This window comes from Danio rerio, chromosome 15, assembly GCF_049306965.1.
Source record: "Danio rerio strain Tuebingen ecotype United States chromosome 15, GRCz12tu, whole genome shotgun sequence".
Lineage (NCBI taxonomy): Eukaryota > Metazoa > Chordata > Actinopteri > Cypriniformes > Danionidae > Danio > Danio rerio.
The window spans coordinates 16,619,302-16,632,627 of NC_133190.1; the positions used below are offsets into that span (position 1 = coordinate 16,619,302).

General features: G+C 36.1%; 2 protein-coding genes across 3 annotated transcripts in view; one reads left to right on the forward strand and one right to left on the reverse strand.

The window, feature by feature from the left end:
* The window catches only part of coq8b (coenzyme Q8B), a 36,538-nt gene extending 35,720 nt beyond the window's left edge, over positions 1–818 (reverse strand). Inside the window, exon 1 of one of the 2 annotated variants that reach the window (XM_021466331.3) lies at positions 728–814. Coding sequence is in view for 1 of the 2 variants with exons in the window: in NM_001424002.1 (NP_001410931.1) it covers position 728 (1 nt within the window). In the remaining variant the exon portion in view is untranslated. Of the gene's footprint in view, positions 1–727 lie in introns of both variants that reach the window. The other variant, NM_001424002.1, reaches the window with a different exon arrangement.
* A 2,920-nt stretch (positions 819–3,738) lies between these two features.
* Positions 3,739–11,411, forward strand: fbxo46 (F-box protein 46). The gene is made up of 2 exons (NM_001082831.1): positions 3,739–4,131; positions 8,408–11,411. The coding sequence occupies exon 2, from the start codon at positions 8,525–8,527 to the stop codon at positions 10,517–10,519; it is 1,995 nt and encodes a 664-aa protein (NP_001076300.1). The 5' UTR covers positions 3,739–4,131; positions 8,408–8,524; the 3' UTR covers positions 10,520–11,411.
* Positions 11,412–13,326: the final 1,915 nt, after the last annotated feature.

Consider the following 13,326-nt stretch of genomic DNA (forward strand, 5'->3'; position numbering starts at 1 on the left):
TGGAAGGGTTGGCGGTTTATTCGGCTGTGAAGACATCTAAAAATACAGACTAAGCCGATAATAAACGAATGAATGAGTTTGCAAAGAATTATTTTCTGAAATTATTTTAAGGAGAAACCAACTTTACTTCAATGTCTTTATGTCTGCCTGACTAAATATATAATGTAATATTTTTAATTATTAATCTTAATTATTAATAAAATAATTATATTAATCTTACGTTACCTCAGAAAACGAATACTTATGACAATATTATTTCTATAAGTTACTATGACCTTTCACTGTTTCATATTTGTAAGGCTGCTTTTTTAAACAAACAAGTCGAGGTTTGTCCTTATTTTTACTTTTACTCAGGAATGTTTTTAGTCAGAAACGTATTAGCTTCACTCACTCTACCTCTGTCAATCTGAATATTTTTTCACCCTTATCAAGGACTGAGTTGAGAAGCATTGGATAAAACTAAGTTTACGTTTGATGTAAAGTTAACACGCTTTACAGATTATTTACCCAATCCATACATTGTCATATGTGTTTATGATAGTGTAAAAATATTGCATTATTAAAATAAATCCATTCAGGCCATGTATCCAATATGTATCAACACACAAGTTTTGAATAACATTGCATTTTTTACTCACGTGCACGTCAAACTACACTGTTGCTTTCATAGTCTTCATAAATTATCACAGCAGTGTAGTTTCCTACCAGTAATGTTATCGTTACTTACTCGTATTGAGAGTTTAGAGTCTCCTCAGCGTCTCTATGAAGTGTCCTTTCACTCCACAAACCTCTGTTTTGCAACACTACCGGACACGGAAAGGCCCTGATGATTGACAGCCGACATAACCAATCAGGATTTGAAACGTCAAAGGAGGGTGGGTTTTAACCGATATATGGCAAGCCGGTTTATATATAATGAATGTAGTGTTGGGCTTTACTGCGTATGAGCACCAAAAATAAAAACCCAAAATTAAAAAGTGTTATGTGATGAACTGCTTGCTAAATTTCACATTCATAAGTCAAAATTTTCTAACTCCAGACCTATGTTTGGGGTTTTTATGAACGGATTTAAACAACACCTTTTATTAATCCAATTGTCACATAACTAAAAGGCTCTAAAAACAAAAAAAACTTTTAAAAAACGTACCACCATAATAGTAAATCATTTTAAATGGATACGAGTAGTTATTCATTAGTTGGGGCAGATTTGGTGATTTGGGAGCCCTAAACAGTTCCAGCCATGTGGACCAGCAGTTCTAGTTTTCACCAGCTGTTTATTAGGTTAGAGTTTCAAATAAATACGTTGTATGCAATGATCAAGTACTCTCTAAATAAACACAATGCTCTGCTCTAATAACTTAAATAACTAAAATAAAAATAATAAAATACGTAATAATAATAATTAATAACATACTATTATTTTTATTCTTATTCTTATTCTTATTAATATTATCATCATCATCATCATTATTATTTGTTAGTGTCAAGTTTGCATACTAGTTAAAACTGTAAAACTAAAAAAAAACTAAAAATGTACTATTGAATATGCACTGCTACTTAAAGAATAAACACTGAATGGGGGAAATGCCTATCTAAAAAAAGGTAGGCTACTAGTTTTATTAAAATAATAATAAATATTAATAAATGCTTATATATTTTTTAATTATGTTAAAATGACTTGCCATAAAAATGTTTCTGCTAACAACCAATCATGTTTAACATTTTGACTTGTTCTTGATATGGACCAATAGAATTTTAGCAGGGGGCGTGCCCAATGTAGCATAACGCCATCTGTCTCCGTGAATGTTTTGAGTGAAGCACAGCACGTGGAGTAACGGTAAAGTGACTTTCACGTGACACTCAAGATGAATAAGAAGAATTTTACTACAAAACAGCTCTGAGTGTGGTTATCTAGTTAAATATTATTCAGTTTACTTGATATCCATGCTGAAACAAACATTTACTCTTTGAAATAAAACATTACTAAAATAACTCAATTCAGATGGTGCAAAATGATGAAAATTTTCACTTATTTGTACCTTTACTCGATAAGTTTGTGATTTTTTTCTTCTCTATGAATAAGTTGAGAAGCATTTGTTAAAACTGAATATATGCTTGATTATTTTAATTAGTTTTTAATAACTTTTTAAAACCCATTTAAAAAAAAGATACAGCACTTTTTACAGTGATATAACACAAATTAAAATTTAACCATAACAAGAATTTGTATGCCCCAAAATATTATTTAGATAAATTTAGACAGAAATAAATAATATATGGGCAATGCGGTGGCGCAGCGGGTAGCTCTGTCGCCTCACAGCAATAAGGTCGCTGGTTCGAGCCTCTACTGGGACCGTTGGCATTTCTTGGGTAGGCTAAATTGTCCGTTTTGTTTGTGTGTGAATGGGAGTGTATGGGTGTTTCCTAGTGATGGGTAAAATATATGCTGGATAAGTTGGAGGTTCATTCCACTGTGGCAACCCTAGATTAATAAAGGGACTTAGTTGAAAAAAAAATGAAAGAATGAATAAATAATTTATAAAATAATATAATAAATAATTAAAAATAATTAATGACAGATTAAAAGACTAAATGATCACAGTAAAACCCTAAAATAAAATTTTTGTTCAATTTTCATTTTAAATACATAATATTTTAGTTACCCTACAGACCTCTAGCTTTCACCCATTCCTAACATTTCTCGTGTAAAACATATTTAACAATAAACTTTAGTGTGATCACGTATGTTTTAACAATAAATTTAATTCAATATTTGTTTATATTGTTGCATTTTATTTAAATATATCTGTTATACAAAAAAGGAACATTATTTCGTCCAAAGAATAACATTCTTCATTCATTTTCTTTTTGCTTTGTCCCTTTATTAATCTGGGGTCGCCACAGCAGAATGAACCGCCAACTTATCCAGCACATTTTTTACGCAGCGCATGCCCTTTCAGCTGCAACTCACCACTGGGAAAAACATTTCATTTTAAACATAGATATTTAAACATTATTGTATAATTTGCATTAAGTGTGCATGTAATGGCTTTGGCCTGTATGTGTCTATCTGTGTGTAAATATATAATCTATCTATCTATCTATCTATCTATCTATCTATCTATCTATCTATCTATCTATCTATCTATCTATCTATCTATCTATCTATCTATCTATCAAGTGTTTCAGAAGTGTTATCTTTTTTATTTATTGATGTCAGAGATTAACTACTAAGATTAATCTTAACAATAAATAAGTAAACAAATAATCATGTTTGCTTCAAAGTCAATTTACTCTTCAGAATTTGTGTGATTAATTTTACTGTAATAGTGAAATAGTACATATATAGTATATATATATATGTGTTAAATAAGTGCTGAGATTGTGCTGAAGTAGTGCTGTAAATGTTAGTCTGTGAACCTAACTTCATATAATTCAATTGTAAAGATTTTTCTGCAGACTGCAACATCTGAAATCGGTGTGTCGACATACGAGTTGTGTCAACATACAGTAGGCTACATAAATATGCCAAGCAATAAAGAGTCCACAGTGATATTGTGAGCTCATATTTCACTTGCGGTGAATTGTAGCGAAAGTGAAAGATGCTGCCGATCATTATGATGATGAGCTGGAAGAATTTTCCTCTTTGTGGGTAGAGGTGTAGAGACAGAGGGGGAGTCTGAACATCCATATATGGGCACGCCATCAGTTTTCTCTCCCCATTGGCTGCTAGCGTTTTGCAGCTGCTTGTCAACAAAATGGCCTTCCTCAATTGCTTTTCGAGGACCTACTGACTACTTCTGTTTTGGTAAAACAGTACTGATATCTGGTTGAACAATAGAGGCGAGCATTCTTTTTTTTTTTAAAACACAGCATTTGTCAATTCATTGCTGTGTTCATAAAAGACAGACACTGTTGGTCTGTCCACATGAATGTTATGGTTTTTGGTTTTATTCTCGAGTTAGCTTAACAGGAGCTAACAGTCTACCTGCAAACCCCCATCGACCTCAGCTTTCATCGGTGTGATTGTTTTTAAAACCCCGCAGTGAAATTTGAACAACTGCTGGTTGAAATTCAACAGAGTAACCCCTTTTTTGGTTACAAAAGTAACGCTGTCAAAATGAGAACAAGGTAAGCGGAGATATAATTCTAGCAGACCTGCTATTGCTTTAGCCAGACATTTTAATTTATTGTTGATGATGACATCTAGTTGAAATACTTCAAAACCTTTTATACAAGCACATATGTCCACTTTTTATTTTTTATAGTTTCTAAAATTGTTCTATACAGTACTAGACAAGATAATACACTTTTGTCAGCCAGCGTGGGTTTCACAGCTTAGCTAACCAAGCTAAACATATGCTAATTAAACACTGGCGCAGATATATACCAACAGCAATAATATGCGGTTATTTAGTACAGAATATATTAGTATTAGCTATCTTGCTTCCGACTATTTTGGTTGACATGATTGCTAATTGAACCTAAATCAGAGAAGTTCACTCATTTTCGGTTGTTTAGAGGAAGCTAATCGTCTGCAATAGCTTTACTAGCGTTGGTCAGTTTTTTTAGCCTTAACGTGTAATCTGCGTGAAGTCAAACGAGCACAAATGCTTTGTCTTTCAGTTTAAAATGTTTTTAGTTAACATGTTAAATTGAATTTAAAGTACCGAAGATGCCAAGCGATTATGTTAAGACATGGATTAACTTGATGGGTAAGGCCTTGTAAAAAGGGGAAGCTGAGGAAAAACACGTAATCAATGACAATATAATTCACTTGATATTTATCATGTTAGTAGGATAACATGTTAAATCACTTGTATTACTTTCCTGTTTGGATCAAGGTGGTTTTGGGGTTAATCATTGGCACTATGAGAGTATTTGCTATCTTTATTATGTTATTTTTATGTTTATTGCTATTGTGTACGGGACTAATATTTGTATCATATTAACATTTAAATGGATAAAGAACGTTTTGCTCTATAAAGTAAAACTGGCAGGCATTCAGAAAATATTATGCAAATTCCCCAGTGTTGTTCACTTCTGAGTGAATCATCTCGTCGAATGACTTGTTTAACAAGTCCTTAAACATTTTGCTTGTCGTCATTATCTGTAAGCACACTGGAGTTATCAAATCTTACGGTACTTTGTCACGTAATGAGATTATTTTTCTACAGAATTGGATTCCTTTTTATGATAGGATATTTTTCCTGATAATAACAAAATACATTCCACCGGTTCAACAAACTTCCTTGAATTTATTTATTCATGTATATTTTTTTCTCTCACACACAGAGAATTGTGGTTTGTACAGTTGAAGTCAGAATTATTAGCCCCCCTTTGATTTCTTTTTTAGGTATTTCCCAAATGATGTTTAACAGAGCAAAGAAATTTTCACAGTATGCCTGATAATATTTTTTATTCTGGAGAAAGTCTTATTTGCTTTATTTTGGCTAGAATAAAAGCAGTTTTTAATTTTTAAAAATCCATTTTAAGGTCAAAATTATTAGCCCCTTTAAGCTATTATTAAGTGATTAAGCTTATTTTATTTTTATTTTTTTGATTGTCTACAGAACTAACCATCGTTATACAATAACTTGCCTAATTACCCTAACCTGCCTAGTTAACCTAATTAACTTAGTTAAGTTAGTTTAAATGTCACTTTAAGCTGTACAGAAATGTACAGAAATATTCTGTACTGTTATCATGGCAAGGATATAATAAATTAGTTATTTTAAAAGTGGTATTAAAAATATTATCTTTAGAAATGTGTTGGAAAAAAATATTCTCTCGGTTAAACCGAAATTGAGGATAAAATTAAACGTTGGCTAATAATTCAGGGAGGCTAATAAATCTGACCTCAACTGCATGTACAGTGCTCAGCATAATGGAGTACACCCCGTTTTGAAAACTAATATTTATTACTATTTCTCAGTCAATATAGGAAATGTATTTTGGTGGATTTAAACAAAACTTTAACCCTTGAACTGTCCCACCAAGAAATTTTTTGAATTGCATTCCTTAACTCTTAATGTCACCAGTTAACGCAGTCAATGCATTTTTTTTCAACATATCCCATAATTTTTTTAAATATCAACCTCACCAAATGGTTGATTTGTCGCTTTATAGGAAAAGTACTGGAATTAATACATATACTATGAAAAATCCGAAAATATGAAGTGTAAGACCAATTTATTAAAAAAATATTTAAAATATATATTTTTTTTATTAAATCATTTTCATTTTTTGAAGTATGCTATAAAATATTTCAGATTCTCATTTATCATGTTTTCTTGATTTTGGATTTATTGTAAAATAAAAATAAATAAAAAAACGTGTAGTAGTGCAACAGGATTGTTTGATTTATTTATTTTGTTAACCAATAATGCTGTGTGTAAACCATTATTTAAAACAGTGATTCTTTAAATTACTTTAACAGTCATTATTTAAAACATTAAAAACATGGTCAACCCTTTGCTAGAGTGGCAGTCAAAGAGTTAAACAAATATATTTATTAAAATAATATTTTAGCCACCAAGTTAGAAATTGAAAGATAATACAATTAATATATTTTTGTATAACATAAATTTGGGTGTACTTGTTTTTGGACCGTTATCATAAGTTATTTAATGAGATAAGCTCCAGATTTAGCTACTAATCTTATGTATACATAATATTGTATAGCCTCCTATTAAAAATATAAATTTAAAAGAGAGATTTGTGAGGGGTGTACTTATATGCTGAGCACTGTACATGTGTATAGATATTGCGTTTTAAACATAGATAGATGTAAATATGATGATATATAAAATTTTTATTGTCAGCTGTGGAAGAGCACTACCCAAACCAAATGGTATTATATATATTTTTTTTTTAACCTGGTAAAACTTTACTCTTGTTTAGTTCAACCAGTTTAGATTTTCTCATATTCGTTTGTATCTTAGTAGACATGTGGTGTAATCTTTCAAATCCAATATAAATGCTTTTAAAATATGTTGTAGGTTAAAAATAGCAGCCTGAAAGCACTCCAGAAGGCTGTACCCATTAGTGCTTTGAAGGGTTTTGTATGGTCTTTCAAAACATGCATGCAGTATAGTTAGAAACAAGACTTTTTATGGTCGTTCAGTTTTCTGTATCACAATAATAGAGTTTATTAAAGAGATAAGTAAAGCAGTGTGTTTGACATGACCAGACTTGTCTGAAGTAATATTATGTCTGTTGTCAATAGGTTGAATGCACGTCTTTAATGGATTTTACGAACTTCTGTTACACCAAAAATGAAAAGGCTAAATTAAACTAATAGTTACCACATGTGTTGGCATGCAAGCATATCTAAGAGATGCCGTTAAAATGTTTTAGACCAAGTAAATATTCAAAGCAAGCAGTTTTACTGATTTTTAATTTTCAGTTATACATGAATGGCTTTTTGTAGATAAATACAGATATTCCAGTAACATGCCCATGCCTCTTTCTGTTAGCTTGGAGGATATGTCATTTTAGGTGACTTGTAAAGTCCACTGACATTTAGTTAAATTAATAGAATAGATTGTAGACCTTTGTCTTTCTGGAACAGTAGATGGCAGTAAGGCTTTATTTTATTTCAGATTCATGTAACTGTTCTGTAATGCTTTGTGAGCTGTGACAGCTGGCTCAGAGGACCTCAATCTTTGTTCGTAGAGCAATTGTGATGTCATGCAATCAAACAAAGTTATTGCAATGACACCTATAGAGATGAAACTAACTCACAATCTTTGTTTGACATTTCTCTAGCCTCCAAAGTAAGAGGGATTTGAAGCCTTTTATTTTGCTAATTGTAATATTAGTTAACAGAATAATTTCAAACACTGGTAATACAAAATGTATATATTGTTTGCATTCGTTTTAGATGATTCACCACTCATATGAGTGTCTAGAGCAGGGGTCACCAACCTTGTTCCTAGAGAGCTACCTTCCTGCAGAATTCGGTCCCAACCCTGATTAAACACACCTGAACCAATTAATAGTACCTAAAGCAGCACTTGATAATTACAAACAGGTGTGTTTGGTCAGGGTTGCAACTAAAATCTGCAGGAAGGAAGCTCTCCAGGAACAGGGTTGGTGATCCTTGGTCTAGAGCAGGGGTGTCAAACTCAGTTCCTGGAGGGCCGAAGCCCTGCACAGTTTAGTTCCAACCCTGCTCCAACACGCTTACCTGTAGGTTTCAATCAAGCCTGAAGGACTAAATTAGTTTGATCAGGTATGTTTAATTAGGGTTGGAACTAAACTGTGCAGAGCTGCGGCCCTTTTGGAACTGAGTTTGACACCTGTGGTCTAGAGAGTTCTTACTGGTAATATTGCTGTAATTAAGACATTTTAACAATTAAGATAAATGCACAAAATCTAAATCTTGTCCTTTTTTCCCTCTCAGTCCTCAGATGGAGTAATCTCTTGAGCTGGAACTTGTAGACCTGAAAAGTGAGAATGATTGGTGAAATGCAAAGTAGCTGCCCAGCATAGAGGCAGGTATGCTCCCCATGGGCTCACAATGAACCGTGACACCTTTTCCCATATCCGACTGTGGTGCCCACGCCCCTTTGGCACCTACTCACAGAATAAGCCATACAGCAATGGTACAGTTCTCAATGGAACAACTACCACCCACTGCAAGGCCGATGATTCAGGACTTACAGCTATAGAGACCCATGGAGTCAGTGAGGAGCAAGAGGAGGATGTTGGCACTGAAAACACCCCACCAGCTGCTTCATCTACCCTTCTGGCCCCACCACTACCTGCATCACCCTCTCCTAATTCACAGATGGAAGATGGCAGAGTATTGCTTGATACCTGGTATGTCATCAAACCAGGCAACACTAAGGAGAAAATTGCCTTCTTTGTAGCTCACCAGTGTAATGGTGCTGGAATTCCCAGGCCTAGTGCCATGAAAGTCAAGGGAAACTGGGCTACTGATTGTACCAAGGCCAAGCGCCGTCGTCGCTGCTCCTCTTACGATCCTCCCACTAAAGCGCAAAATGTTACAGTTGATGTACCAGCAGAACCTAACTTGACGGATGATGGTGTTGTAGTTAGTGAGACTGATTTGCTCTCAGTGGCAGAAATGGTGGCTCTTGTAGAACAGCGTACAGCCTTGGCCCTTCAGGGCATGGTTGCACAAGGTCAAACTAGTCCTTACACAGTCCATCAGAAACCTGTTGTAATCCTCTCAGAACCTCCTTCATCCACACCAGCTTCTCAAAGTGACTTTGATCTGCTGCAGCAACAACAGGAATCTAGACGCGTTGCTCAGACTGTTGCGCAGTTTGAATCTCGGCAGCAGAATCTTGACAGTACAACTTTGCGGCCTGAACTAAATGGTTCAGGAAGAGACTGCATACAGACTGGTGAGTCTGGAACCCCAAGCCATGGCAGAGGGGAAGTAAGGATCGCGTTTCGGGTTTCGAGTTTGGACCCTCGCACCCAGTCTGAACCTGTTGGCCGCCCTAAATGCATGTTTATGAGTTGTGGAGTTGGAGGAGGGCAGGCAGCAGCCAGAGGCAAAGAAAAGATCACTTGTGACCTTTATCAACTGGTTAGTCCCTCATCTCGAGACCCAGGTGCCCTCCTGGCTGGGTCACCCAAGGCCGATCCTCTTGGGGAAGGTATCACTGATAGGCCTCCCTCAACAACGCCAGATCCTAACCAAGACCCTGCCTCAGGAGAGAAAGCAACAGTTGCTCGAGAGCGGGTGACTGGCTTCCATGTTGAGGTTGTGGTCACAGGTGCAGTAGACCAATGTGTCTTCTATGGGAAAGACAGCACAGAGAATGTTCAAGAAGAGACTGTATGCTTTGCTATGCCCAATGGAGCTAAATCAACTGATGCCTCAGAGGACCCACCTCCTGGCCAGCTGTTTTTTCTGCAGTCAGCAGCTACTGAAGATGAGAATTGTTCAGCGGTAAACGGTGGGATGCGGTCCTTAGACTGTGCAAACAACAATGGGCCATTGGGGGCTACTATTGAGAGGCCAGACTCCCCACTGGCGACTGTGGATGATTGTTCTGATCCTCCGTTGTGCCGCCTCTACCGTCACGTTTCCCATGACTTCCTCGAGATTCGCTTTCAGATCCAGCGGCTTCTGGAGCCACGGCAATACATGCTTTCGCTTCCGGACCACATCATGGTCAACATCTTCAGCTATCTGCCCACCCATTCTTTAGCAGCCCTCAAATGCACCTGCCATGACTTCAAGACCCTGATTGAGACCTACGGTGTGCGTGCTACAGACTCTCGTTGGAACCAGGACCCGCTGTACCGTGACGACCCCTGCAAGCAGTGCAAGCGACAGTATGAGCGAGGAGATGTGTCGCTCTGTCGCTGGCATCCGAAACCTTACCACCACGACTTGCCTTATGGACGCTCCTACTGGATGTGTTGTCGGCGCACAGATAAGGACACTCCTGGCTGTCGAGTTGGGCTACATGATAACAACTGGGTACAGCCATGTGAGCTGGTTCAGGCCCGCAAAAGAGATGATGCGAGGTAAAGGATTGGGTCGGGGGATTGTCATTACTCTCCCTGCTTTTGCTCTACTGAAACCTCATGCCACTGTACTATTTATGGTTGAGCTCGCCTCTCCTATCTTAGCTTGTTAACCTTGCTATCATTGTCAGTATCAGTTCTTATCAGTGCACCATACTTAATTATCTGTCCCCTCGGGCGCAGATGAGTATTCTGGAAGTTGAAAACCCTAAATGAGGTAGTCTGCTGCATGGGACTAGTGTTTTGATTTGGTTAGGAAATTCTGATGGCTTGGCAATCTTTAAAGACCAGCTCTGATTCTGACCCCAACCTTGCAAAAAATAACCTGCAGGCTAGACACAGGACTTGTGAGTAAAACTTTGTGGGGTTGTTGTCAAGTTAAAATTTGCTGTCTCTTTGGTCAAAAGCGCGCAAAATGATGTCACTTTACAAATCCCTGATGTCACTTTGTAATCAACAGTTTGACTGCTTGTTGGATTTTTCTGTTTTCGTGTGTGAATGTGAGTGAATAATATTTTTTTTTCTTGTTGGTGGGCTTCATTTTTCCTCTCCTTCAAATTGATTTATGAAATCAGTCTTTATTTCTTGACCAAACCTTTCTTCTTTTCTATCTCTTTGCCTGCCAGGCTGTCTGTGTGCTTGTTGGCAAAGGCAGCTTTTGCCAAAGCAGTAATTAGCTTCATGTGGCTGAAAGAAGAACAACAAAGAACAGGACAACTCAACCTGATTCTAGCCTTAACCCTGTTCGTTCTGCTCATTCCACCAGTCTGTGAAATCTTACAAACAGAAACATTGATGCTGATCCCTATGGTTTGGGAGACCGTTATAGGTTTCACCGTCAATCTGCTATTGGGAATCTTTGCCTCTAAAGTGAATAAAAGTTATTTAAAACTGGAGTCTGTGCCATTGCTGTTCTTAGTAGGGCTGCTTGATTTTGGGAAAAATCATAATCAAGATTATTTTGGTCATAATTATGATCACGATTATTTAAAATGATTATCAGTTGAAGTCATAATTATTAGCGCTCCTGAGAATTTTTTTTACATAAATATTTCCCAAAGGATGTTTAACAGAGCAAGGAATTTTAACAGCATTTCCTCTAATATTTTTTTCTTCTGGAGAAAGGCTTATTTGTTTTATTTTGGCTGGAATTAAAAAGCAGGTTTAAATATTTTAAGGTCAATATTATTAGTCCCCTTAAGCAATATATTTTTAATTGTCTGCAAGAAGAAACTACTGTTATACAATTACTTGCCTAATTACCCTAATTAAGCCTTTAAATCGCACTTTGAATCTGAATGCTTGTATTTTGACAAATATGTAGTAAAATATAATATCATAGTGTCATCAAAATGTAAATGTAATGTCATCATAGCAAAGATAAAATAAATCAGTTATTAGAAATGAGATATCAAAACTATTATGTTCAGAAATAAATTTTAAAAAGCTTCTTTCCATTAAACAGAAATTGGGGAGGAATAGGGTTGGGCTAATAATTCTGACTTCAACTGTATATATAGTTATTTTCCACCCTGCAAAGAAAAGAGAAATAAACACAATAGAATAAAAAATATGAAACTAACTGTGCTTTAAGCATCTTTACCGTAAAAAAAAAACACTTTAGCTACAAAAGTCCTTCAGTCAAGAGCAGCGAGGGATTTTGTCCTTTTGTAGTTTGATTAATGATAAAAACAGGCGGCAGCAGGAATTTTGCACGCTGTCACTCCTTTACACGTCTTTTGATTCTCAACTCGTTTGTTTTTTTGCAAAAATTAAGGTTAATATGAATAATCACTAAACACCGCATTTTGACACCTATTTGACCAATAAAGCGCTCATGTTAAAATGATTTTAGATGTGTGCGCTCTGCTCGTCTCAGTGCGAATGAGACCGAATGCTGACCGCATGCTTCTGACTGCGTGCGCGCCGCACACACACAGAAGCATGCAGCCTTTCACGCATTTAAGAGCAACAAATGTGTACAACTGGAAAAGGGGCAGTATATGATGCAGTAAACGTTTATCTTGATTAATGGTTTTACATACTAATTAGAAGTCAAAATCGGATTTTTGGTTAATAAATCCGAGCTAAGCCCTAGTTCTTAGTATTTCAACAGTCAAATACAGTGGTCCCTCGATTATCACGAAAGTTACGTTCTAAAAGTTACCCGCAATCCATGAAGTTGTCCGCTTTATTTTTTTACAACTATTATACACTTTTCCCAGACAGGCATTACCATTTTTACACGTTTCTCTATTTAAACACTCTCAAAGTTCAAACTTTGGTAGAAAAATAAGATTAGTATCGTATTATAGAATGAAACCAAATATCAAAACCTGTTTTTCATTCATTTCTGTCTGCAAAAGGTTCATAAAGCTTTTTAGCTTTTGTGAGATAATGTTGGCATCCAGTGTAATGTTCTTTTTCCTGCAGTCACTGATCCACAAAGCTAAAGCGTTTCAGAAGTGTTATTGCAGAGCAACATGCAAGGCATGTTTTGTGGGACACGCTGAGTAGTCGATGCAAAAGTATAAACCAAAAGTATAAACCAGGCCTTAAGGGGGTCGCACAGTGAATGCACTCACATTCACATGTTATTTCAAATGAAATTATTCAAAGGGTGCTCTGTGGCGCAGCAGATGAACAGTGTCCTGGGTCGTCCTGGTCTGCAGCCAATCAGGACGAAAACACAATGCACTAAAAAAAATCAGCAAAACTGCGAGGCCGTTAAAAGGTGAGCTGCGTTATGGCAAGGGACCACTGTATTCCAATGCAATATTCATATGAATTGGGACATACTGAGTTTGAATT